Source organism: Bos javanicus, chromosome 25 (assembly GCF_032452875.1).
Source record: "Bos javanicus breed banteng chromosome 25, ARS-OSU_banteng_1.0, whole genome shotgun sequence".
NCBI lineage: Eukaryota > Metazoa > Chordata > Mammalia > Artiodactyla > Bovidae > Bos > Bos javanicus.
Window position 1 is genome coordinate 533,467 of NC_083892.1, and position 26,100 is coordinate 559,566.

At 61.0% G+C, this 26,100-nt stretch overlaps 1 protein-coding gene and 1 long non-coding RNA gene across 7 annotated transcripts; one reads left to right on the top strand and one right to left on the bottom strand.

The window, feature by feature from the left end:
• Positions 1-1,946: 1,946 nt before the first annotated feature.
• LOC133238047 (uncharacterized) lies at positions 1,947-3,215 on the bottom strand. Its single transcript, XR_009733432.1, has 2 exons — positions 3,133-3,215; positions 1,947-3,024 (listed from the first exon to the last, which is right to left on the bottom strand). It is a non-coding gene; the product is annotated as an uncharacterized LOC133238047 (long non-coding RNA).
• A 335-nt stretch (positions 3,216-3,550) lies between these two features.
• Positions 3,551-26,055, top strand: RAB40C (RAB40C, member RAS oncogene family). Of its 6 annotated transcripts, XM_061400632.1 has the most exons (7): positions 4,223-4,321; positions 4,906-5,124; positions 17,132-17,192; positions 17,641-17,701; positions 23,277-23,354; positions 23,656-23,878; positions 24,337-26,055. In XM_061400632.1, the coding sequence occupies exons 2-7, from the start codon at positions 4,983-4,985 to the stop codon at positions 24,615-24,617; spliced, it is 846 nt and encodes a 281-aa protein (XP_061256616.1). In that variant the 5' UTR covers positions 4,223-4,321; positions 4,906-4,982; the 3' UTR covers positions 24,618-26,055. The 6 variants fall into 6 exon arrangements, 5 of the variants coding, with proteins under 5 accessions (XP_061256615.1, XP_061256613.1, XP_061256614.1 ...); XR_009733431.1 differs by lacking the exons at positions 4,223-4,321; positions 24,337-26,055 and adding an exon at positions 3,577-4,175 and having other exon boundaries at positions 23,656-23,746; XM_061400629.1 differs by lacking the exons at positions 4,223-4,321; positions 17,641-17,701 and adding an exon at positions 3,641-4,175.
• Positions 26,056-26,100: the final 45 nt, after the last annotated feature.

The following is a 26,100-nucleotide window of genomic DNA, read 5'->3' on the forward strand; positions in this document are numbered from 1 at the left end:
TCCTTAAGATCCTGCCAGTCACTTCTTGGTAGCCTGTCCCTACATTGGGTTCGTCTGATGATCCTGGGCTTCGGCTCCTGTGCTCTTGGTGGGAACACGCAAATGCCACTGTGACCTCAGGCATCGCCTTGGGAGGAACACCGAGTCTGCCCATCCCTGTGAAGTCAGCCTGACACACCAGGGCTGCCTCTGCAAGCTGCTGTCCCTTCCACGTGACAGTGACCAGTAGAGAGATACCACGGCCCCCTGTCCTGTCCCTCCTCCTGCTCTGGCCCACTGGTTGCAGCGTCCCCTGCTGGTTCTTGCTGGGCGTGCACATACTCCAGCGCCCTCCATCTGAGGCACTTCAGTGGGGCCTCTCTTGGCAGCAGGCCCAGGCCGGGGGTTGGAGGTTGAGTAACCAGCGGGCCAATTGTTGTGACTTGTGTCAGTCACTTGTGTGACTCACCCCATGGGTGGACCCCAGGCCCTACTCAGTGGGGAGGGGGAGACGCCCCAGACCACTTCTTTGTTCCCCCTCTCTGGATAGAGGCTGGGTCTGGGGGCCTGGCCCCAGCCAGTGGATGGGGGAACTGCAGGGGACACCGTCAGGCTCTTCACCAGAGGGGCCCAGAGTGACCCTTGACCACCCAGCACCTGGGCGCCTTTGCGGGGCTGACCCAGGACTTGTGAGCAGAGGGCTGTTCTGGGCTGCTGTGTCCTTGGCCTCAGGCTCCTCAAAGGTCATCCCTGCAGAAATGCATGAGCTACGTGGAGGCCAGCTCCTCCACCCACAGGGCCTGCTGGGCTCAGGGAACGGCACCCCTCCACCATCCCTCCCTTGTCTGGGCCCCCTGGCTCCAGACCCTGTGGGTTCTTGCCAAGCCCTTCTGACCTGGGGCCAGGAGGTCAGAGGCCAGAGAGGACAGTGGCACTGGAAACTTAAGTCCACAGGACAGGAGGCACCTGGGAGGCTGCTGCATCTTTCTCCCAGGACTGGACTCCGCAGACAGGTCTCGGGTGGCCGCGCCTGCTGCACAGGCTGTGCTGGTAAGGACCCAGTGGCCTCACTTTGTCCTGGGTAATGGAGAACCAGGGAGTGGGGGCCCCCAGTCCTGAGGTACAAAGGGTGGTTTTGACTTAAAATTCTCTTCAAAGTGGGATAACAGTTTCTCACCCACCATCCCTTCCAAGCAGCCTCAGACTCCAAGAAAGAAATGTCACCACCAGTGAGGAGTGACTTTCGAGCAGGGAGAAGGCAAGGCCAGGCAGAGGTGGGCTCCAAGGTTGGTGCAGTGACCTCTGCAGGAGAGGCTTGGCTTGGCTGCAGCTCCCCAGCCCTGCCAGCTGAGGACTAATGAGACTCCACCCACGGGCTGGCATTTCTGCGAACACTGTGTTGTGGAGGATGTGCCTTGTCTTGGCATGCTGGCGGCCCTGTCTGCCATGGGCCAGCATCCAGGCTATGGCTGCTCTGTAGATTGAGTGAACCGGATGGCCCTGCTCACCCCCGTGCCCATGAGTGCCCGGAGCTAGGAGGGTACCAAGCCTCTCCCTGCAGGCAGGTGAGAAAGGGCCCGGTGCTCACCAGGTGCTGTGCACGCAAAAGAGCGACCAGGCCTCCTTAGGAGGCCTCCCCAGGTGCCCCACCAAAGTGAAATGACAGAGTCCACACGGCTCACTGCAGGTTATCTGCAGCTTGTGGGGGTGGTCACTCAGTTGTGCCCTGGCCACGCAGAGGTCTGCTCCCTGTGAAGACCACCTACTGCTGGAGAACGGCCCAGGCTTGGGGACCCGCTAGGAAGGGTTGCTGGCGCCCTCTTGCTCACCTCCTGGACACGTGCCGGTTGAGCTGTCCTCGGGGCCTAGTTGCTGTGCTGATGTGCTTGTCCCCTCTGCATGCGGTCTTTCTAGGGAGCCCCAACACACGTGGCCTCTGCCAGTTTGGGTCCTTTTCACTGACTTACTGTTTTCAACGTTTTTATTAAGGCATACTTTACATATTACAAAATTCACCCATTTCAAGTGTACAATTCTTGAGTTTTACAAAATATTTGTATTTGGCCACACTGGATCTTAGTTGTAGCATGTGGGACCTGACCAGGGATCGAACCCGGCCCTCTGCGTTGGAGCACAGAGTCCTTGTCACTGGACCACCAAGGAAGTCCCTACAGTCACTGGGTTTTCAGTAGCTTTACCAAGTAGTGTAACCGTCACCACTGTTAGAGCATTTTCATCATCCCAAAGAGACGTTGTGCCCAGGACGCAGGCACTCGCCGTTTCCCCTCCCCCAGGTCCTGGCAACCACTGATTACTTTCTGTGGACTTGCCTAGTCTGGATGTTTCATATAAAAGTAGTAGGCGTCAGCACTTTATTCCTTTTTAAGAATGAAAATCTGTTGTGTGGATACGCCACATCTTGTTTATCTGTTGATTTGCTGATGGATGTTTCAGTTGTTTCCACCTTTTGGTTACTGTGAGTAATGCTGCTGTGAACATTCATAAGCTAGTTTTTGTTTAAGAGTATGTTTACATTTCTCTAGGAGAGGAATTGCTGCATTGTATGGTAGTTCTATGCTGGACTTGTAAAAAATTTTGTTTATTTTTGGCTGTGCTGGGTCTTTGTTGCTGTGCAGGCTTTTCTCTGGTTGCAGAGAGAGGGAGCTACTCTCTAGTGGTATGCGGGTTTCTCACTGAAGTGGCCTCTCTTGTTGCGGAGCACAGGCTCTTGGCCTCCCAGGCTCTAGAGGCTTAGTAATTGTGACGCATGAGCTTGGTTGCTCCGTGGCATGTGGAATCTTCCCCGACCAGGTTATTAAACCCATGTCTCCTGCATTGGCAGGTGGATTCTTTACCACTGAGCCACTAGGGAAGCCCATATGCTAAACTTTTGTTAACTACATGTCATGTGGGAATATGTTCCCGGGAAAATGTTTATTAATGAGAACACCACTCTCCATCCCCAAAGGAAACCATGTTGTCCATTTGGTGAGCATCCTTCCAGACTTCATCCTGTGCACACATTATATTTCTCTACACACAAATCTAGAATGAAACAAATTAAAACTTTAAAACATTCCTGTTAAAGTTACACTGGGTATAACTGTACTGTCATTTGTCTGTCTTCTCAGGTCAGTATTGTTCGCGGTTTACCTCAATGACTGAAGGGGCGGCGTAAACCTGGTTGATTTAATGGCACCCTATCCCGGGTCTAGGTGGTTTCACCACTTTCACCATCACTACAATGCTCTACAGTGATTCTTTGAGCTTGTTTCTGACAACTTCTCCAGGCTAAACAAGACACGGGATTATTAGGCTGTCCAACCTCCCTCCCAGAGAGCTGTTCCCCACATCGTGGCCCACATGTGACATTGCTGATCCAATGGGGAGAAGAGTATTATTTTGCTTTACTTTCCATCTTGAAGAGTAAAACTGTTATCTTCACACGGGTTCACACGCATTTCTAATCCATCCTGTAAACAACCCCAAAGTCACTTCCTCCTGGAGGCCCCCTGGTCAAACCTCAGAGCCCCACGCCCCGGCCCTCTTCCTGGGCCCCCCACCCGGTCACAGTAGCTCCGAGCCGGCAGTGCCATCTTCTCTGGAGCCGGAGGAAAACCAGCGCAATGAGCCCGCCATTCCGCAGAGTCCGGCCATCGGAGCCCCGCTGTCTAACTGCAGGCCTTGCCAGGGGAAAAGCAGAGACGAAGGACCGGAGCGGACCTGCTGCGCTGGGGGCCCTGCGCCCCCGTCATGACCAGCGCGTCCCCTCGCCGCCCCCGAGCATCCCCTCCTCACCGCCGCCCAACCATCCTCACCGCCGCCCAACCATCCTCACCGCCGGCCGCCGCCCTCCTCGGTCCTCCGGGCCCGCCCCCTCCTCACACCATACTTCACCTCCCCGGCGCCCACGCGGGAGCGGAAGTCCCGCCTCCCGAGGCCACTCCGAGCGCCGATTGGCTCTCCTCTCCGCGCCACGCCCCCTTGTCGAAGAGTGCAGCTTCCGAGGGCGCTGAAGCAAACGGGCCGCTCCGTCCCGTCCGAGGTTTTCGTGGGGGCAGCGGCCGCGACTTTCCCGAGACCCCAGTCTTCCCGCGCCTAGCCGCCTCACCCCGTCTTGGGGACGGCCGCCGTCCTGCTCCGTACGCGGAAGGAGGGGCGTATGCAAACAACCTGGAGCTCCAGGCTCCTGATTGGTGAGCATCTCGGAAGGGGGGCGGGCTCAGAGGCCGAGACCAATGTGCGGGTGGTCCAGTTGCTGTGGGAGGGTTGCTGCAGCGGCGGCCAGTGGCGAAGTGGAGGGCGGGCCGAGGAGCCGTGGTAGCGGGGGGTAGGGTTGCCGGTGAGTCCGCGATGCTCTGTGGGACGCAGCGGGGACGGCGGGGCTGTGACGGACGTGCAGGCGGACCAGTGCTTCCGGGAAAGCGGGCGGCAGAGGGCCAATGGCGACGGCGGGAAGGCGGGGCGCGGCGGCGGCGGCGGCGGCGGGGCGGGGCATCTGCGGGCTTCTCCGCGCGGCCTGGGAAGCGGTGGGGCGGGGCATCTGTGATGGACCTGCGCTCGGGCTAATGGCCGCGGGGAGGGGGCGGGGCATGACCGACGGCGCGGGGGCGGGGCGGCGGCGGGGCGGGGCGCGCGAAGGTCTCGCGGCGAAGTCTGGGAAGCGGGGGCAGGGGCTGGGGGCGCCCGTGGTGCTGAAGGACGTGGCCGCCGGCCAATGGCCGTGGGAAGGGGGATGACGGACGACCAATGGCGGCGCGCGGGGCGGGGCGGGGCGGCGGGGCTGAGCGGCGCCTTGCGGGAAGCGGCGGGGCGGCGGCGACGCTGAGGCGAGGAGGGGAGAGGCCCGGCGGGGGCGGTGGAGCAGGTGTGGGCTGGGCGGCCTCGCCGTCCCCTAGCCCCACTCATCCGCGCCGGCGCCCGCAGGTCGGCCGGAGGCCTCCGCCGCCGGGCTCCGCGGCGCCGTGGGAATGCGGGCGAGGCCCGCGCGCGCGTGAGCGACGATGGGCACGCAGGGCAGCCCGGTCAAGAGCTACGACTACCTGCTCAAGTTCCTGCTGGTGGGCGACAGCGACGTGGGCAAGGGCGAGATCCTGGAGAGCCTGCAGGACGGCGCGGCGGAGTCCCCGTACGCCTACAGCAACGGTAAGCCGGCACCTGGCGCCGCCCGGCGACCTGCGTCTGCCTGGCCGCGGGCCGGCGCCGGGCGGGGGCCGGGGATCAGCGCCCTAACTCCCCGGGGCCCGCCGCGGCCCGCGGCGTCTCTCGGGCGGAGACTTGGTCTCGGGCCTCCGAGGAAGAAGGGCCTTGCTTTGGCCGCGCGGCCGCTCCAGGTGTGCACACCTGGGCGTCCTCAGAGGAAGGCGGTTGGCTCCGGGCTCCGGGCTCCGAGCATCAGCACCTTGTGCAGGAGGAAAACGCGCGCTCCTGACGGGATTAAACGTTCTGTCCACGTTCCCGGACCTGTGGCCCAAACACGGCACGTACGCATCGCTGGCACCTGCCTGGGCTTCTCTCAGCGTCCGCGGTTGACGGGGCAGCGCGGCCCCTCCCAGGCTCTGGCGCTCCTTCCCCGGGACCTTCGTGCTCCCGGCAAGGCTGGCTTTCCTGAGGAATTCTGCTTCTTGGCGTCCTCGTCCTCCACACTCTTTGTGTCTTGGGTTCTTGCGGAGGCTGTTTACTATCCTGTTGGCCTGTGGCGGCTAAGACTGTGGACGCTGCTCCTCCATCCTTTCCTTTCAGAACTGTCAGGGTCGTAGGGCTACCTGGGCTGGCCGGGCCCCCCCTGCTGATGTCTGTCCCACCTCCCCGAGCACATGCTCCCAGCCTCAGCGAGAGTAGGGCCCTGGGTTCGTTTTAAGGGCAAGAGGGCCAGCGGGAGGCCACCACCGCCACTGCTGGGTGTCTCCAGGCGCGGATGGTGGACTCTTGAGTCACCTTCCCGGAGCCGATGCCCAGGAGGCTGGTGGTGCGTATCCGGCAGATCCCGAGGCCAGGGCGCCATCAGGGCAACAGAGGTTTTCTCGGACGAGACCTCTGCTGCCGAGGGTCCTCCTGCCGGGTGTGGTGAGCACTGGGGACACAGCCACAGGTGGAGAGGGGACCCGCCTCCTTCCTGTGACAGGCGGAGCGCTGCCTGAGGCGTGGAGACGGCAGGGACTCAGGGACTCCCAGTGGCCTGGGCCAGTGCGGGTCAGCCAGAAACGGTGAAGGAAGCCTCTCGCGGGTGGTCCTCTCGATCCCCGCTCCCTGGGAGCTCAGATTCCTTTCTGCTAACACCCCGCCATGGGGCCAGAGGAAGGGTCCGTGCCTGTGGCAAGACTTGGCTCCTGTGGACCGGCCGCTGGGAGTTGCTGGCACAGAGGCAGCTGGGAGTTGCTGGCACAGAGGCAGCTGGCGGGAGGCGCCGGCGGCCCAGCGTCTTCTCCCCAGGGCTCCACAGACTCCGCTCCGACACTATCCACACTACTGGGTCCAGTGCTTGGAAGCCTTCTGCCGCCCCTCGGGCCCTGCCCGTTCACAGAGGGCAGTTCCGCCCTTGGCACCCTGGCTCCCACGGTCTTCAGGGTTAGGGGTAGTGGGAAGACACATCGTCGTGACGCGCCCATGTCCTGGGAAGCTGGAGAAAAGGCACAGCTCTGTCCTCACTGTCTGCTCCTGGTGTCAGTGCTGCTGAGTGTGTGCCTCCTTTGAACCTGGGGTGTGGGGGAGGGAAGGAAAGAGATGGAGGGGCCGGAGGGGCGAGCTGGTTTGAGGGGTGGCCTGCCCGGGGTCTGCCCTGATGGTTATTTCTCTGTTTCTGTGACCCAGTGTGGTGCCGCGTCCCTGGACAGGTCCAGCTGTTTCTGGGGCTGGAGGTTGGTTTCCATCCTCAGTGCCGACCCGGAGCTGTCGTGCTGGGGTGTGCCCCCTGCTGTTTTCTCCGTTGCCTTGTCCCTAGTGTTGGCAGGAGACTTGCGCCTGGGAGGCACAGCAGGCAGCCTGCTATGGCACCCCTGGGCTCATGGTTACCACCCAACCTCTCCCAGTCTCTTCTCTTCCTTTGTGTTTTCCTGGGCACCGCAGTCTGGAGCTAAGTGATTTCGGGGTTGCCTTCCCTCTGTCGGGTGCCAGGTTCTGGGGTGAGAGTGCAGCGGCAAGCCCTTCTCACACTTGTGCTTGCACCCTTGGCTGCATCTCCACCCTGGGCCTGGGCCTGGCTCTTCTCCCCGATGACCACAGTTCTCCACTGCAGCTCTTCATATCTGCGGTGCAGCCCAGGAATTGACCAGGTGCACAGTGCCTGCTCCCTGAAGAGCTGGCCACTTGCCTGGTTTGGGCGTGGGCAGTACTTAGTGCGGGGGACACACCTTTCACAGGGCCCAGGATCACATCAGTTGGGACATCATCCCTCGGTCGCTTGGAGAATGTGGGGAAGATGTCAGTGTCCGGCACCCTGACCTGGAGCGTGCTGCAGAAGGAACGCGGGAGGGAGGGGAGGTGGCGCTGGGCTGACTGTGCTGACCTGGGCGCCCTGGAGAGCACGCTGGAACTGCGTGCGGGTGTCAGAGACCATGCGCAGGTCACTCTCAGGATGGGCAGTTGGACTTCGTCAGTCCTTTGGGAACGAGCTGGGAAATAGAAGTGAATAAAGTGAAGTTGAGCTTCCCAGGTGGCACAGTGGTAAAGAATCCACCTTCCAGGGCAGGAGACACAGGTTCGATTCCTGGGTCTGGAAGATCCCCTGAAGGAGGAAGTGACACCGACTCCTGTATTCTTGTCTGGAAATTCAATAGAGAAGGCTGGCGGACTGCAGTCCACGGGGTCACAAAGAGCTGGACTGAGCAACTGGGCATGCAGGAAAGGTGAACTTGAACTCTTGAGTGTAAGGTGGTAACTGAGGTTTCTCAGTCACGTTCGGGATCTGGTAGTAATGAGCAGGTTCTGGTGTCCACAGTGGACCACTTTCTTCTGTGGAGGTTGGAATGTCCGGACCCTCGTTGGCTGTGGACATGCGTCCTTCAGAAGCAGGGGGGCGGAAACAACGGTGAGGGAGACTGGCCCCGATGGGGGCGGTGGGCACCACCAGGAGCGCTCAGGGGATGTGCTCACACACGGGGAGGCTGCTCGGCAGGCAGGCTTCCAGGATCTTGGGCGGACTCTGCCTAGTTGAGTCAAGGCGTGCAGAGAGCATGGCAGAGAGGATGCCCGTCCTCAGACGGAAGAGCAGAGCCGGGAAGGCCCGAGCCCTGGGAGTGGGCCGGTTCTCTGCCCACAGCAGGTGCAAAGGAGTCAGTGCCAACCCTGGACACGGGTCTTTGTGCGGCTTAGTTGCTCAGTTGTGTCCGACTCTTTGCAACCCCATGGAGTGTAGTCTGCCAGGCTCCATTGTCCATACTGGAGTGGGTTACCAGCATTTCCTTCCCCGGGGGATCTTCCTGACCCAGGGATTGAACCCGGGTCTCCTGCATTGGCAGGCAGATTCTTTACCACTGAACCACCTGGGAAGCCCCTGGACAGAGATCTTGGCTGGTGATAAACATGTGTTTGTGAGCCCAAAAGGCTACCTGGTGTGTTCTGTGGGTTAGACTGAGCATGGCACCGTGGATCCCCAGTGGGCAGATGTCCTGGGACCAGGGCAGTTCTTGGGGGCATAAGCTGAGCGGACAGCCGACAGCCGGCTGCGCCTTCCCTTCCGGGGGAGCACCTGGTCCGAAGTGGGGAGGGTGCCTGCGGATGAGGGTTGTGCGCGCCTCTCTGGGAGGGATGGGGAGGGATGGTGCATGAGATGGGGTGTGCAGGCCTGAGAACGCAGAGACGTCCATCTGAGGGGCACCGAGGTTCCGTGTTCAGGTCCAGAAGCCACTGCGGGGGCCATGGGTGCTGCAGTGTGGCAGCGTTGCTGGCCACCCGCGCCTGCCCTGCGGGCCGTGCTGCCCCGGGGCTGTGGTGGCTCAGTGCTCTCCTCCCCGCCGTCTGGCCCCTACCTTCCTGGGTCCGATGTCTGTCCTCAAACTGCCTGATTCTGATCTTCCCACCGATGCAGTTTGGGCGGGAGGTGTGTCCCTGAGCACAGGGCTCAGGTGTGACGTGGCTGCAGAGGCCTGTCAGCTGCGGGTGTGCACGTGTGCATACACACACACCATGGGGCTGTGGTGATTTGACTTGGACCGCGTCAGCAGCACCCACATGCCTTAACAATGGGAGCAACTTGGTCATGATGTCGTAGTTGGGAGTGTTTTCCTCTCTGGCACTTGGCAACACATAGGCTTCAGGGGGAGGACATGGGAAGACGCTCAGCCCTGAGGTGCAGCGGGATGGGGTGCTTGCCCATGAGCTCAGCACAGCCCAGGTCAGAGGATGCTTGCTTTCCCGCCGGGCGTGCAGCCACTTGTGTCCAGACGTGGACGAGCCCCGCTTCCTGCGAGTGGTAAGGCACCCACCCTGAGGAATTTAAGGGGCACATCTGCAGGAAAGCAAAGCTTTTTTCTTTTAAAAAAAAAAAATAAAAATGAAAAACTTGAAGCAGCCCACAGGTCTGGCAAGGACATATGGAAGTGGTAGGGTGAGATATTGTGGAGCCTTTAAAAATGCTGGTGTGGAGAAATAGTGAATGAACATTCAGTGGTTAGGAAAGCCTTTGTTATCTTGTCAAGGCTGTGTAAGTAAGACAAAGGGCAGAATCATTGGCTGAAACACTCAAGAACGTTAATGGTCACCTTTGAGTTTTGGGATTATCGGTAGGGTGTTGTGTTGTTTTTTTTAAATAACAGAAGTTTCGTGTGTGAAACATGGCTTGCTCTTCGTTGACAGCAGAAAGCTTTTGCTTTGATTTGGTTTCATGTGGTTTTCAAGGTGTTAAGGGAGCCAGCCCATGACCTCCTTGGAGCTGCTCCCCAGCCCGAGTGCCCGTGTGCAAGGGCGTCCGCTCCGTCCCCTCCAGGCCTGTGATGGGCTGCCGCCTGCACCTGTGGTTCCGACCCTGCGCCGCCGGAGAAGGGCAGATCTGCTGTGGTCAGCAGATCAGCGAGTGGCCCTGATCATGGTATGATTCAGGCCCCAGCTGCCCCACCCCGCGTCCCCTCCGACCCGCTTCTCCTGCCTGAACTTCGGTAAGCGGAGCTGTACGACTTGGCCTCTCTTGTCTTCTCATTTCAACCAGCGGGTTTCCATGTCTGGGTCACCCTGAGGGGTGCTGGTGTGTGGATTCTGACATGTGTCTGGGCGAGTGAGCACGCGTATTTCCGTCAGGGGTGCGGTGAGTGCTAGGGGTGGGCACCGCCCGGCAGCTTTCCAGAGCAGACGTGCAGTTTCTGCCCGACGGGGAGGGCGTGAGGGCTGCGGGCACTCCACACTCACCGTGCTGAGGGCCGCCTCCTGGTAAATCCTCCCAGCAGGCGGGTTTTAGACCCTGTCGAGTTGTTACTAGAAACGGCCTGAGACCACCGCCCCAGTCATCCGTTCCCCCAGGCGCTCCCTGAAACCCCCACCCCGGTCACCCATCCCCTGGGCGCTCCCTGAGACTCCCGCCCCGGTCGCCCGTCCCCTGGGCACTCCCTGAGACCCCCGCCCTGGTCACCCACCGGGCACTCCCTGAGACCCCCACTGTGGTCAGCCGTCCCCTGAGACCCCGGCCCTGATCTTCCATCCCCCAGACACTCCCTGAGACCCCCACCCCGGTTGCCCGTCCCCTGGGCACTCTCTGAGACCCCCACCCCGGTCACCTGTTCCCCGGGCGCTCCCTGAGACCACTGCCCCGGTCACCCATCCCCCAGCCACTCCCTGAGACCACCGCCCTGGTCGCCTGTCCTCCGGGCACTCCTTGAGACCTCCACCGTGGTCACCCATTCCCCGGCCGCTCCCTGAGACCACCACCCTGGTCACCCATCCCCTGGGCACTCCCTGAGACCACTGCCGTGGTCGCCTGTCCCCCGGCCGCTCCCTCTGCCGTCACTCGCCATCTTGCCGCTCTGCAGGCGCAGCAGTCAGTCAGATGGGGCTGAGTCCCTGTTCCTTTGCTGTGGACAGAGGGCTGTCCCAGCCCCTCAGGGTCACCTGCGCTCCTCACCAGGTCCCCCTTTCCACTCTGAGAGCCAGGGCAGGGCCCTCCTTCCATCGCATCTGTCAGACTCACTGGCCAGGGGTGCCCACCTCTGAGGACTTGTGATGACATCGGGCTGGGGAGCCCGGGGTCCTCTCCCTCTTGAGGCCCGGGACCCATCATGTCGGCCAAGCCCTTCGCCCTGTGGGAAGCGTGTCCTCAGGTTCCAGGACTAGGACCACACAGCCCTATGGAAGAGTCTTTGGGTTGTTGGTGTTGGTCGGCTTTTGCAGGCTGGTCAGCGGAGCGCACGTCTGTGTTTCTGCCCCTGCCAGCACTGGGCGGGCGTTCCGCAATTGACACGCTCACACCTGACTCCAGAGATGGTGTTAGGAGGTGGGGCCTTCGGTAGGTGATCTGGTCAGGAGGGCTCCCTCGCCACCTCCGCCCAAGGACATGGTGGGCAGCCACCCCCAAAGATGCTGGATCCCCCATGCTGAGTGCTCTCCCGGGCTCCAGACAGTGGGGGATAAATGTCTGCTGTCCATGAGTCCCAGACTGTGGAATTGTTTCAGCTCCGAACCGACCACAAAGCACCATGCACGTGTCTGTGGGGCAGGAATCTGGGCCTCGGGGGCTCTGCGCACTCGTGGGCCAGGCCGAAGGCCCGCTGAGCTTGAGTGTTGTCAGCGGTGGTGCCCGGCCTCCGTTCCAGGGCACAGGCCTCTCATCAGGAGCCTCCTGCTTCACGGAGCCGCAGGGCTGTCTGTGCAGTGTGATCATGGAGTGGCCATCGTCACTGGGCCTTTCTCTGAGGAGCAGAAACCAGGTTTGACCGCCATCACTCTCGGGAGGACTGAGGCCTGTGCCTGCCTGTGAGGGCCCGCCACACTGCGGGAGACCCTCCTCTGCCCCCCGTGTGCCCTGGAAGGAGGCACACGTGGCAGAGAGAGGCCTTGCTGTCCCCCCCGCCCCCGGGGAGAGGGTGTGCAAGGGCTGGTCAGGTGTGTCAGGAGGACCGCTTCGCCTGGCGCTGCCTGCACTGCCATGTGCGGCCCCCAGCACTTCTGCACGTCTGCCGCTGTTGCTGAACGCTGTTTCTGGTTCCGCAAGGACCTAGGCCTTTTTTGCCTTTGTCTGTTTCTGGGAACTTGGCGATATCTGGTTTTCCCTCCCTAAGGAGTAGCTCTGAGGAGCAGCGGCTGCCTGTCTGGGTTTGGGGCAGCACCCTGACGCTGGGCGTTGGCATCATGTTGGGTCCAGGAGGGGAGCAGGGGTCTGGGGGCCGTGCTGGGAGACCAGCTCCTCCCATGCAGGGATGGCAGGGTGACAGCAGCCCCTCCATGCCCGGGAGCTGTGCGCCCGTGTCAGGCGCAAGGGAAGGCATTGATCAGCAATTTCTCTTTCGTTCTTAACCCAGTCTTCGTCACTTGTTTTTTTCTCACTGTTATGAATTTTTAACAAGTTGTCCTGTGGCTTTTCATCTTGTTGGGAAGTGCCTCGGTGGATATACACTAGAGCTGCCGATTCCTCTGTAAAGACTAAAGTTCAGATGGAAGCGGGGCTGGCAGGTTGTTTTGTGGGTGGGGCACCCCTCCTTGGCGGTCCTGCAGATGGGTCTGAGTTTAGCCTGTACCGGTGCATGGGAAATGCCCCCCATCCCCCAGGGGTCAGGCAGGCTGTGCCTGGTGGTCTTGCTCCTGAAAGCTGTTGCTCCCAGGGAGGGCAGAACCCTGGGCTTCTGAACACCCACGGACTTGGTTGGTGCGCAGGCTAAAGCTGAGAAGTGATGCTGCTTGTCCCTTTCACCCTGCTGACCTTGTTATTTCCCAGGGCTCGAGCGAAGGTGGGTTTTCTCAAGGTTTTTTGTCCTGCGTCTGTGCCCGCAGGTGTGGGAAATGTGGGTCCCAAGGGAGGATTGCCTGCTGCACTGCGGGGGAGAAGGGCCCGAGGGAGGCGAACCCCGCACCAGGCCGTCCTCCACAGGAGGGCCCTGGGGCCGCGGGGGGCTTCTCCTGCTGGCTGGGGCCCCCTGGCCTTCCTCCTGTGTATCCGTGCACGTAGTCCCAGCCCCTGGTGCACTGGCTATCAGGGCCTAAGGGGTGCCCGATAGACTCCCTGATCACCAGGACGTGGGCACCTGCCAGGATGGGACCTGAGCGACCTGCCTCCTCCTCCCAGCCCTGCTCTGAGCACCTCTGGGGAGGGCGGAAGCGTCGGTGCTGGGCAGTTTCTGTCGCATCCCTGCCTCCCGGGTTGTGCGCCTCCCTGCCGGGCGGGTCCCTTGGACCAGGGGACGCGGGGTCCCAGGCGTCGGCCCTCCTGGACAGGTCTCTGCAGCATCCCCTTGACTGTCCTGAAAAGGAGTGGAAGTAGTGGATCACCTGCTCTGCCCACACTCGTCGCTACAGCACACACGTCTGTAACGTGAAGCAGGACAAAGGGGCGCGGGCGAAATCGTAAGGTGGTTGTGGCCGAGTGAGTCAGTGCCTGGGGACAGCCATGCGACGCTGAGAAGGTGACGGTGAAAATGGACCTGGTGACGGTGTCACTGTGCATGACGTGATTATTTTTGAGATGGTGAACAGTTCTTGTTCAGATTCTGAACAAGCCACAGACGTATATGATTCATAAAGTGGAAACATCCTTGTGAAATGTCGGACCCTACGCGATGTTAAGGTGGGGTCTCAGCTGTGAACACCCGGCCGCAGCGGGGGCGCGGGGTGGAAGTCGACGCTCAGGCTGCAGTTCCTGGCTCAGGGCTGCGCGTGGTGGCTGGGGCCTGGCGGAGTGAGGCATGCAGAAGGCCACCGCGTCAGGTGAACTGCGCCCCCTCAGAAGCCCCGGGGAGCAGCAGGCAGACGTCCCGTGAGCCCCCAGGAGAGAGGGGCTGGCCGTTTAGGAGGCGCAGAGCTGAAGCCTGGGCAGCCAGGGGCCAATGGGGACACAGCCGGCCTGCTCTGGCCCCCAGCGGCCTCCTGAGCCCTGTGTCCATTGGAGGAGTGTCTGCAGTCCCAGGCCCCTGGCCAGGTCCTGTGGGGACTCCTCCCCGTGTGTGAGGTGCCCTTGCCCTGCCTCTGTGTGCGCTGGGCAGTCGCCTTGTCAGCTGGGACTGGTGGTGTTCTGTGCCCACCAGGTGTTACATGCATCCCATGAAGCTGCTGGTCCTCGAGGATGGGCGGGGGACTGAAGTTCTGCTGGGACAGGTCCTGAGGCCACAGAGGGGGTCCGGGCTGGGAAGCCGTGAGGTCTGGCGCTGTCCGTGCAGGAGGCGCTGCCTCTGCGGGTGGGCCTCCCTTTGCACTCAAGTGTCTGGGTTTTCTGAGTCTGTTATGCACACTGTACGTTTCTGCCCAGGTTTGGCAGGTGGGTGGGTGAGCGGCAGGGTGAGCTTGAAGAGCACACTTGAGATGTATTTTAACCACGCTGTGTGGTTCGTGGGATCTTAGTTCCCCGAGGGATATGGGACCCCGCCCCTGCATGCAAACACAGCGTCCTAGCCCCTGGGCCGCCAGGGAAGCCCCTCCTTGAGGTGGTTTAGAACCTCCGAGGGAGTGTGTCAGTCTGCCGGCTTCCTGTGTCTTCTGCAGAGCTGGGCCCCTGGCCATTTTCAGCTGGACCCCGCTGTCTGCCCTGAGGATCCTCCGGCCCTGGGGCGGGCTCCTGGGTGGGAGTCCCACTGGTTCCCGTCCGTGGGCCGTCTGGCCCAGCCGCTGTGCGTGGAGGCGGTGCTGCAGGGAAGGCGGAGCTGGTCCCTCTGCGGTGCCTGTGCCCAGCTCTGCGAGCCTGTCCGCACAGGGCCCTCTGTGGCATCTGGCAGCGCTTTGAGCAGAGGCCCTGAAGGCTGGGTGCTGGCCGTCCTCTTTGGAGTTGAAGTCCTGAGTAAGGAGTTGGGCGGGCTCAGGCGGGGGGTGGGCGAGGTGCCCGTGTGCACTGCCCCAGGGCCACAGAGGCTGGCGTGCTCCCCAGTGGCTCCCTGTGCCCTGCTTCCTCCTGGGCCCTCCCTGGGTGCCCGCTCCTCCCTGCAACTCCAGGCTGGCCCCCCGGGCCCTGGTCCACTGGCCACAGTCCTTTCGTGGGGGCGGCCTCGGGGTGGGTCCCCATGGCCAGCACCCACTGGGCTGAGCACCCACAGAGGTGACTGGAGCATGGGCCGTGGGCGTCTGTGGCCTTCCCGGGATCGCTGTGTCCAGCACTGTCTTCATAGGGTCTGGCTCACGCAGCCGGAGAGCCCGGACCCTCTAAGGTGTCCAGGGCCAAATCTGAGCTCCCCGTTTGACAGAGAATTCCAGGAGTTCCCACCTAAAAAAGTGGGTTGTCGGCAGACAGTTGAGGGGAGGTGAATGCACAGGAAAGACGGTGGAGACACCCGAGTTCTGTGTTTCTTTAGCTCGAGAGTGCGTGTGGAAGAATCTTCTCTTCCATCTTGAAAAAAATTGTGGCTAAATATGGGCCACGTAAAATTTATCATTTTAAGTCTTTTAGGTGTACAGTTCAGTCGCCCTCCCAGCACCTCCAGAGCTTTTCCACTTTCCCAGCTGGGACTCACCGCTGAGCACCTCTTCCCCCGCGCCTCCGGTCCTAGGCGGCCTCTCTCCGTCCAGTCTCCGTCTGAGGCTCACGCTCCAGGGACCTCGCAGAAGGGGTCAGGCAGTGCTTGTCTTGTGTCCGGCTTGTTTTACTGAGTGTTCATTCCCGTTACAGCACGTGTCAGACTCTCCTTCCTCTCTGAGGTGGGATGATACTCTGTTGTACAGATGGACCGCGTTTTGCTGATTCATTCTTTCATCTTTAGAGACTGGGGTTGTGTCCGTCCTTTAGCTGTCGTGAATGATGCTGCCGTAAGCATGCGTGTGCGACACGCACATGTTGGGTGGATGTTCCGGATTCCTTGGCGACTCTGAGTTTGATTCTGAGGGAGCGCCGTGCTGTCCCCCTCGGCGGCGCCGTCTTCCAGCCCCACCAGCAGTGCTCACGGGTTCCAGTTCCTCTGCATCCTCACCAACACTGCTTGTTTTCTGCTTTTTTGATAATAACTATCTGATGGGTGTGATGCGGTGTCTCATACGGCTTTGATCTGCATTTCCCTAGTTCATGTGATTATTAGCTATTTGCATATCTTCTTTGGAGAAACATCTCTTTAAGTCTTTGGTCCACTTTTTAGCTGGATTCTTTTTGTTGAGTTTTAAGATTTCTTTATGTTTTCTGAATACTGGTCCTTTTTCAGATACGTGATTTGCAAGTATTTATCATGTACCATTTTGTGGATTACGTTTTCCTTCTGATGAGTGTCTTGATGGGTGGGAGCCAGGCTTTGACATGTGGCCAGCAGTGAGTGGGGTGGAAGGCCCTCGGGCCCTTCGTGCAGCGCTGTGGTGGAGTCTGCCCACGTGCAGAGTCTGCATGGAAAATGCCCATTTCCAAGCCTCCCTGGAACAGGTGTCGTGAACAGTCGAGAACCTGGATGCCTAAGGCTCCAGGGAGGAGGACGAAGGACCCAGCTTTTCGGACACCAGTTGAAGATCTTGGTGTAAGGCGATGCGTCCATCACTGTCCCTGCCCCTGCCAGGGACGGGACTTATTTAGCTTTTTCCGCATGAAAGTATGAGAAAGTAATAAACAGGGAACTGCTGAATAACATCAGAAACTAAATTCAGTATGTTATAATAACCTATGACGGAGAAGAATCTGAAAAAGAATAGATAAACGTATAAAACTGAATCGCTTTGCGGTATAGCTGAAGCAATTGTAATTCAACTATACTTCAGTTTTTAAAGTATTCAAAAAATGAAAAGTAAAGACGTGGCCAGCAGAGGTTCTTTGAGAGCTTTCCAGAGAAGAAGCATTTCAGATGCCGCTTTGTCATTAACAGTGCTCCAGGCACACTCCAGTTGTCAGCACCTGGGTGGTGGGTGAGCCCAGGAGCTCAGAAACCCATTAGCTCTGAGCAGCGTGTGACGTGGCCAGCGCTGAGGCCAACCAGCCTCCCTTTGGCTGGCGCGTTGGCACCCCCTTGGGCCCCTGGGATGACAGGAGCCACTGGGCTCCCCAGCTGCAGCCCTGTCTCCTCTGGGCCGCAGAGACCGGGTCCTGGTCAGGCGAGTCTCTCACCCGCGCTCTGCTTCATCGCAGGGATAGACTACAAGACAACCACCATCCTGCTGGACGGCCGGCGGGTCAAGCTGGAGCTCTGGTGAGTCGGGCTGCGCGCCGAGACGCCTGGGCGGGGGCTGCTGTGCTTCCCTTGTTGCCGGGGCCAGGGAGCGGGGTGAAGTCAGTCGGGTCCTTAAGGAAACCACCAGTATAGCAGCCGTGTAGACACGGGACCGCATGTGACGCAGAGACCAGAAGGTCAGGGCTGCCTGTCCTGGCAGAGCCTGGCTCCCTTTTGCCCATAAAGACGTGTTTCCAGGGGGCCCCGGCCCTTCCCTCCTTGCCACTACCAGATTCCACATTGAGGGCGTTTGGAGACCCTCGCAGTTGATGTGTGACTTCCCCCGCACTTGAGTTCTCCAGCCCCACAGGGCAGTCTTCTGGAGTGTCCAGGCCAAGGAGGTCTGCAGGGCGCATGCAGAGCGGGAGGGGCGGGGTCCTTCATGCAGGTGGGCTCCCATGGGTCGCATCCCCCCACTTTGTTTCAGGGACACCTCGGGCCAGGGCCGGTTCTGCACCATCTTCAGGTCCTACTCGCGGGGCGCACAGGTAAGACCTGCACGGCCATCCTCCATGGGGTCTGCAGGGCTGTGGCACCCTGTGCAGGGCACGGCAGCTGTGGGCTCGGGGCCAGCTGGCTGGACAGAGGGCTGAGCCCTGTGGGAAGGGCTGCTGCAGATGCCAGAGGGCGGACACGGGTTGTGGTGGTGGGCCTGCAGGGAGGAGCTCCGAGGCTGGGCTGTGTGCAGTGCGGGGGCTCCTGGGGCCCTGCTCATCCCTGTTTGTCCTGGGCATCTCCTGGTGGCCTGTGTGTCAGCCGTCAGTGTGAGATTTGAGGCTGCACGGAGGGAAGCAGCAGTTGTGTGAATAGACCAGCTGCCCACTCGCTGCCTTCACGAGGGGACTGGCTTCAGGGGACCTGTGGGGGGCCCAGGCTTTGACCAGGTGGGGCGTGCCCCCCGATGGTGGACTGGACAGTGCAGGCTGGGCCTCCTCTGCTTGGTGAGCAGGAGCTGACACGTTTGCAGGTGCCTCTCAGGAGCGTCTGGAGCGCCGCTCCCTACTGCGGCTGGGCGTGTGGTGGATAGCCCCATGGTGGGGCTCCTGGCTGTGCAGGCCTCCACCAAGGTGCGAACGAGGGTGCTGCTGCCGACCTGCTTAGCCTGGCGGTCCCACCTGGAGCGGCTGCTCCCAGACGGTCAGAGCCGGCAGCCCGCAGACTGGCTGGCACCAGCGCAGACACAAGGGTGCGGGGGCCTCCCCACAGCCCAGGACCGCGGGAGAGCGCGGGCGCCCAGGAGACCTCTTGTGTGGGGGGGTCTGACGGGGAGTCTACTCGTGCACGGGGGAACGGGTGTTGGGCCTGAGACCACAGGCTTCCTGACGAGGTCTTTGTTCTTCCCGTTGCTTTTGAATGTTTCCCAATTTTTACGATGCACCCATTGCTACTCTTTCAATAAAACAGGAAATGAGGTGGGGGTGGGTGGTTACCTCGGTTTGTGGGGATAGGGCGATCGGGGAACAGCAGGGAGCCCCGGGGCCCCGCATGCAGGCCAGCTCCTCTGGGACGGGCGCAGGCAGGTCGGCTGAGGGCTCACCTGCGGGGGCCTGGGGAGGGAGCGCGTTCCGTGCCCACTTCTCTGCAGGGCAACGGGCGTGGACGTGTCACTCATGCTGACTGTGCTAGTTCCGGAGGCTTCTGTTGCTTCTGGGCTGGAGGAACCAGTCGTGGATCCTGAGTGTGTCTCCGGCCCGGGTGGCGGGTGGGGGTGGGTCTCCAGCTGGGAAGCTGACCTCAGGTCTCCTGCCTGGTCGATGCCCCACGCTGGCTGCAGCGTGGCCCGTGGGGCCCGGGGTGCGATCAGCAGCTGCTCCTCCCCAGGTCCTGTCTGTCCTGTCGCCCTCCTGCCCTGGTGCAGTCCCCGGAGGCCTCACAGGCACCCGGGCCCCACAGCCGCCGACGCAGCCCTGGCTGCACTCATGTGTCTCTTCCTGGGAGGCCCTCTCTGTCTCAGGTCTCCTGACTTGTGACCCTTGTTTCCGTTGCTGAGGTCTGAGGTGGCCACTTGTGGCCCAGGCGGCCAGCGCTCCCTGCGTGGGGGACCGTGGTCCCCTGTGCCAGTTCCCATGGGCTGGGCGTGTGGGGGGAGCCGGGGACGGCAGCGTCCTGTTGAGCTGGGGCTTGGGATCAGCTGGGTTAGCACCAAGGGGAGCTCAGCCAGGCGCTGGTCTCCTGGAGACAGGTGAGTGGTCTGGGCACATGCACCCTTCCAGCAAGTGCCAAGTAGGACACCAGCCTGGGTGGGGTGTATGCAGTTCATCTGCTCCCCTCGTCCGCGCGGTTGTTTCTGGGCAGAGCTGTGCTCGCGCCGTGGGGCGTGGGCAGGGGCGTTCAGCCACAGCCTGTGGTTCCTTGGCCGCTGTACCACAACCGCGTGACTCAGCCCACACTCACTGGTAAAAGCCGCCCTCCAACCTTGGTCAGGTGGTGATTGCACAAGTGTGTGTTTGTCCAAACTCATTGAACAGGTCACACCTGAAATGCCTACGTTTTTTGGTGTGTAAGCTCAATAAACTACCTTGGCAACAAGGGTGCACACGCCCACCCACACCTGGGAGGTTTTCTCTCGCAGCTCGAGTCACCCGTGTGTGCTCAGACGCTTGCTGCCGATGTTTGTAACAAAATGAGGTGTGTCACCTGTGACCCAGCAGCCGCGCCCGCTGACCAGCCTGGTGCAAGAGCGTGGCTGCTGTGGGGAAGGGCCCTGGTGTGCTGGGCGGTTTGCACCAGGACCCTCTGTGGGTTAGGAGATGCCTGTGGGCGCCTGAAAGACAGCAGCAGGTAACTGGGGCGGGGGCAGGACCAGAGCCTCTGTCTCTACCATGGAGGCTTACTCAGTTTTAAGAAGCTGAGCCAAAGTTAAGAGAAAAGGGGAGAATACAGTAAGAATGTCTTTGCCACTCCTGTGGCTCTCTGAGGTCACAGCTGACTTGGGGGTCCTTTGGAGGGGTCCTGGTGACCAGGAACCTCATTTGGGGTCTCAAGGAAGCCACCTGTGCTCAGTCCAAGTGTCTTTCCTGCCAAGTCTGTGGTCCCTTTGGTCCCTGCCCACAGTTTGGCCGTCTCGCTGTCCTTCGTCCTGTGACCTTTCTGTCATTAGCCTGACCTGGCGGACACGGGTGGCGGTGGTAGGCAGAGACTGGCGCCAGCTAGGAGACCAGCCAGAGGCTCTTCAACAGCCTTGGGGTGCACTTGAGCCTGAACCCAAGAGATGGGCTTCTCTCCGTTTGCTCGAGCTTTTAAACGTTACGGGTCCCCTCTTCTTCCCCACCTGCCTGCACTGGCTTGGTGGGTCTGTGCGATTGGCTGGGGCCCGCTCGAGCTGCCGGTGAGGTGAGCTGTCCGTGAGATGCGCCTTGTGGGACCTGGGTCCCTGACCAGGGCTGGAGCCTAGGCCCCCTGCGTTGGGAGACTGAGGTCCTGGACCACCAGGGGGGCGCCTCTGGAGTTTCATATATGGAATCTCCTGGAATGGGCAGGTGGACTGAGCGGGAAGCCATCATCAAAGCTCCGCTGGGGCAGGATGTCTGCGGATTCCCGTTCGTGATGAAGATGACACTTAGGATGGATTAGTGCTGACGGAGTTAGAAGGAGACAGAAGCGTGGAGATGGGGGTCTTGCTGCAGATCCGGTAGTGCTGACCTTGCCCTTGCGTGGCAGGAAACCAAAGCAGACTGTTTGCTCACAGCCGGCCAAGACCCCTTGAGTCAGGTTGGGTGAGACCTTCGGCAAGAACCGGTGGGATTTGGAAATAGCGTGCACTGTGCATTGGATGGCTTGGCAACCAGGACCACCCAGAGGCGCCCCGGGAGTAGGGTGTGGTGGTGGAAGAGCGCCACTGCTCCCGGTGCTCCCTGAGCACGGTCCGCTCAGGTTCTGGAGCACGGCAGTCAGCTTCTGATGCTTTAACAAGCCAGGACGAAATCACTGAAAATGTCCTGTTGGCATCTGGCTTAACGGATACGCCGGTTTCAGGGCTCCAGCCGGCGGCCATCGGGAGCACTCCCAGTACTGCTGCCTCACCCTGCTGGCCGCCGGGAGCTCAGGTCAGGCTGGTCGGAGCTCAGGGCAGCTGTGCCTACAGCAGGGTGGAGTTCAGCCTTTGGCCGTGGTCAGCACGTGGGCCCCCACAGCCTCAGCAGTCCTCGGGCTGTGTGGCCAGTGTGCCAGGCCCAGCTCTGGCCTTTGCTGGTCGGCCTCAGTGGCTGCTGGCTCACCTCCACCTGAGCAGTTACCCTGCAGACTGGCACGACCAGGCTTTTTGTTGCATGGCAGCCCCTGCCTCTCACCCTGGTGTGGCTCCAGGCCAGATGGGGGCCTGACAGCCCCAGAGGAGGTGTCCCCCTCCTGAAGGACCCCGGAGGTCACGTGCACCCAGCCTGGACGGGGCTGTCAGTGAAGACTCAGTCACATGCCGAAAGGCTCAAGTGCTACTCTTAATTTGCAGTGAGGCACAGAAATGTAACGAGCAGAGCATTTTTAAGATACCCTTGTTGCTGTTAATTGAAAGTATAATTTGCTGGAGTGGAAAGAAAAAGACCAAAATGAAAATTTCTTTCCCTCCCCAGCTTCTTGGTCACTTTGGAGCACTGCTTTATTAACACGATGTACTAATGAAGATCCCTTTTTATATTATGTGTAAAATGTAACATTGATAGGTTAATAAAGATGTTTGAATCAAAAAATAAACATCACACAGGAAGCGTAAGCAAGGAAGTAAGTCCCCGTCCAGCCCTTCCACGGGTGGTCACGTCTGTGGAAGCCTGTTCTGTGTGGTGTGTTTGTATTTCTGTTCTCTAAAACTGCCCGTGTATGGCAACGGGTCCGTGTTTGTCCCCTCGATGTCTGTGGTGCCCATGAGCAGCGTGGGTGAGCGCAAGTGCACCCTGCCTGCGTCGCCTGCCCGCCTGGGGGCCTGGGGACCGCATGTTTAGTTTGTTGATGTTTGTTTTATGAGCAGTTCTGTGTTGAGTATCTGTAAAGACTCGACGCGGATGGCCCAGCCCTTGGTCCATGTGCCTTTTGGTGGACTCTGTCATCCCCCCACAGCGGGCGGCTCCCCTCCAGGCCCAGCGTGTCCCCTGCAGGCAGCTCCGCCCTGCCCTGCACAGGCTTTCCATCCCCCACCCCACCCCGGCCGGGGTGAAAGCGGTCTCCACCTGCTCCTTAGCAGGACCTCATCTGCCAGAATTCGAAGCACAGTTTCAAGGGGAAAGGCTTCAGAATTCCTCATTTTGAGATGGAGGGTGCCCTCCATCACAGCTACACTCTCCCCTTCCTGGTGTGTGACGGAGACGTGGGCTAGATGAAGGCTACTCCCTGCACAGGGAGGGCGTGAGCCATGCTGGTGGGTGGGTTCTCACAGAGCCTGTTTCGGGGTGGAACATGAGGCCAGAGACGGGTGACCCCGGGGCCCTGAGGCTCATGAGAGGTTGCCACCAGGCAGGCGGAATAGCAGTCTCCGAGGGCTGTGGTAGGGAAGTCCCCGCAGCAGAGCCTCTGTGCGGAGGTCTTGGGGCAGCTGCTCCCGGACTCACGTCCCCTGCAAGTGTGGGTGGGACCGCTCAGAAACACCTCTGTTCAGCACCCCCTGGTTCCCCAGGAAGAGTGCCCCACACCGCAGTCCTGTGCGCCTGCCGTTCTCAGGTGGAGTGACTGTTAGATGACGTAGGGTAGCACGTGTGCTTGAGGAAAGATACGGAAAAACTACAGTTCTATCCCAGCAGATTCCCCACGTGGAGGGAGGCAGTACCGAACCCTTGAGGTCCCTGCAGTCAGATGGCCCCCAGCCAGACGGTGGACAGGGCATGCCACGGTGAGGAGACAGGTCGGGCTAGCTGAGCCCTGTGCACAGAGCCCCCCTTAAATGCAGGAGGAAGGTTCAGAGCTCATTTTCCACATCGCCGCCTGTTGGGTGAACTGCGTGTCCACCTGACAGCTTGGCTGGTGCCTGAGCGCCCCGGCCCTGCCCGTATGGGGACGGAGGGCTACGGGGCAGAGCCTGAACAAGACCCCGTCATCCGTGGGAACCTGGACCTCGTAAGACCCTCACTTGCCTTGCAGGGAATCCTGCTGGTGTATGACATCACCAACCGCTGGTCCTTCGACGGCATTGACCGGTGGATCAAAGAGATCGACGAGGTAGGTGTACTCCCCAAGACCCCTTTCCAGGGCCACACCCATCCCTGGCATGTGGGCCGACATCCCCCACTTGCAAAGGGAGCCTCTGTGGCCCCCACTTGCAGCGCCTCTCATGCCCAGGTTCTGTGTGTCCCCAGCCGCTGGCCGCTGGCTGCAATGGCACCACGGGTTGGGGTTCTGGGCCCCCAGGGGCCCCTCAGCACGGAATCGATGGAGGGTCGCTCTGCGAGCTGGGGGCTGGGGGTGGGTGCAGAGGGGCATCCTGCCACTGCACGTCTGCTGAGTCCTGCACACCTCCTAGCACGCACCCGGAGTCCCCCGGATCCTGGTGGGGAACCGGCTGCATCTAGCCTTCAAGCGGCAAGTCCCAACAGAGCAGGCGCGCGCCTACGCGGAGAAGAACTGCATGACCTTCTTCGAGGTCAGCCCGCTGTGCAACTTCAACGTCATTGAGTCCTTCACTGAGCTGTCCCGCATCGTGCTCATGCGGCATGGCATGGAGAAGATCTGGAGGCCCAACAGAGGTGAGGCGCGGGCGGGGCCTGCAGGGGAGGGGCGGGGCCCGGCTGCGGGGGCGGGGCCTGCAGGGGAGGGGTGGCTGCGGACTGACCTGTCCCACCGCCAGAGGACAGGTTCCAGGCCCCAGTCCCACCAGAGCAGAGCTAACGAGGTGGCAGGGAGGCTCAGTTCCCACCCAGGGTTATGGGCTTGGATGTCTAGCCGCCGAGCCCTGCGGGGTGGGGAGGAGACAGGGGCGGGGTGCCCAGTGGCTGCTCTGGGCTTGCCTGGTGTGGGGTGGGGGTTGTTCCCCTTCAGCAGCCCTGGGGGCTTTGCGCACCGCCCCTCCCAGTCCCCAGGCCCCTGCTCTGTCACTTGTGCTCATCTGATGGCGAGGTTGTCAGTTGCCACCAAGACCCCCCCCCCTTACCTCCCCACGACCTGACCCCTCATCATCTGACACCCCCGCCCCCCGCCCCCGCAGTGTTCAGTCTGCAGGACCTCTGCTGCCGGGCCATCGTTTCTTGCACCCCCGTGCACCTCATCGACAAGCTCCCGCTGCCCGTCACCATCAAGAGCCACCTCAAGTCCTTCTCAATGGCCAATGGCATGAACGCCGTCATGATGCACGGGCGCTCCTACTCGCTGGCCAGTGGGGCTGGGGGTGGCGGCAGCAAGGGCAACAGTCTCAAGCGGTCCAAGTCCATCCGGCCACCGCAGAGCCCCCCCCAGAACTGCTCGCGCAGCAACTGCAAGATCTCCTAGCCACGGGAGGGTCAGCCTGGGAATGCTCCTGGCGGGCTCTGGGCCCTGTGCTATGTGCCGGGGACTTTGGCCACATAGCCCCTCCTGGGAGGCATGGGGGACGCACCTGGTAGGCTAGTGGTCTCGGCCAGACCAGCTGCACAGGACAGCGGGGACCATGCTGTGCAGATGGTGGTGGAGCACGCCGGGACCCCAAGGAGCGGCTGAGAAGGGCCCCGAGGAGGCTGTGCCTGGTGATGGCCTGAGGACTGGGGCTAGGCCCCTTTCTTATTTATGTAACACACGGTTGTACATTTTTAAAGGACCAGCAGGGAAGCCTCTGTGCAGCCACGCGGTGAGCGCACAGCTGAGGGGGTAAGCCTGGGAGCACGGGGAGGGTGGTGAGGCTGAGACCAGAAGGGAGCCACCATCCAGGCTTGAGTGAACTCACAGGGCCCTTCACATGGGGTGTGGCTGCGGGGGCCAGCGAGGGTCACGGGGACCCCCAGCTGCACTGTCAGCCTCTGAGCACGGTGATTGGCGCACCTGCCCCGGGACGCCTCCAGCCCTCCTGGAGGACACCCTGTGAGCCCCAAGCCGCGGGGTCAGGGCCGGGGTGACGCGCAGGTCTCAGGTTTCTTGGGAAAGGAAGTGGGCACACCCCCACATCCCTCCCCCGCGCCCTCTCCCCACTCGGGGGCTGACAGCCTTGAGATTCTGTACCTTCAGTTCCATTTGTACCTGTTGCCACGCGAAGTTGGCTCAGCTTCTCTCCTAGTTGAGGACACAGCTGTTTGTAGGCAGGCAGTACTCGCTGGGCCTTGAGGCCAGGGTAGGTCTGGACCGAGCCAGTCCCACTTGCCCTGGAGTTTCTAGACCCTACTCTGGTCAGCTTCAGTTTCCTGGCCTTGGGTGGGATCCCATAGCTGCTCCTCACCCAGACTCACCCCTCTGTGAGGTCACACGTCACAATGTGAGGTCACATGTCACAAGAGCCTTCCTCACCCATTTCTTCGTGGTGGACACTGAGCCCCTCCTCGAGGACCCACCAGCCAGCCTGAGCTGGAGGCCCGGCTTCCTTCCGTCCGCCTGGCTGGTGACGTGGCCACAGGTCACACTGGTGCTCAACTCTACCTCCTGCCTGTGGGCCCCTCCCTGGCCTGTGACCCCTTGATCAGGACTTGTGTGGTGGGTGCCCCGGGGGCTGCTGTCCTGGGAGGTGAGGTGGGGGGAGCCGCAGCATCTGTGGCCAGGCGCCCGGCTGCCAGCAGGGCCTGCAGAGGAGGCCACCCATCCCGGCTGCCGGCGGGTGCCCCTTTGGACTGTGTGGAGGGAACGGACGGGCCTGCGTTCACCGTGTCAACACTACCCTTTGCTGCTGTCCACACCTGCACCATTCCTGGGCTTGTCTTGGGACGGTTTTTTCTTCTTTGTTCAGTAAACATAATTCAGCTCTGGTCTCTGGGCTGCGTTGGGAGAGAATGAAGGTCTGGCTCTCATGGGC

Excerpts from the sequence above, each read along its gene's own strand:
- RAB40C (XM_061400629.1), top strand. The coding sequence starts at position 3,733 with ATGACCAGCGCGTCCCCTCGCCGCCCCCGAGCATCCCCTCCTCACCGC. Across the intron at positions 5,125-17,131 it reads CCCGTACGCCTACAGCAACG|GGATAGACTACAAGACAACC; the intron begins GTAAGCCGGCAC and ends GCTTCATCGCAG. Across the intron at positions 23,879-24,336 it reads GATCTGGAGGCCCAACAGAG|TGTTCAGTCTGCAGGACCTC; the intron begins GTGAGGCGCGGG and ends CCGCCCCCGCAG.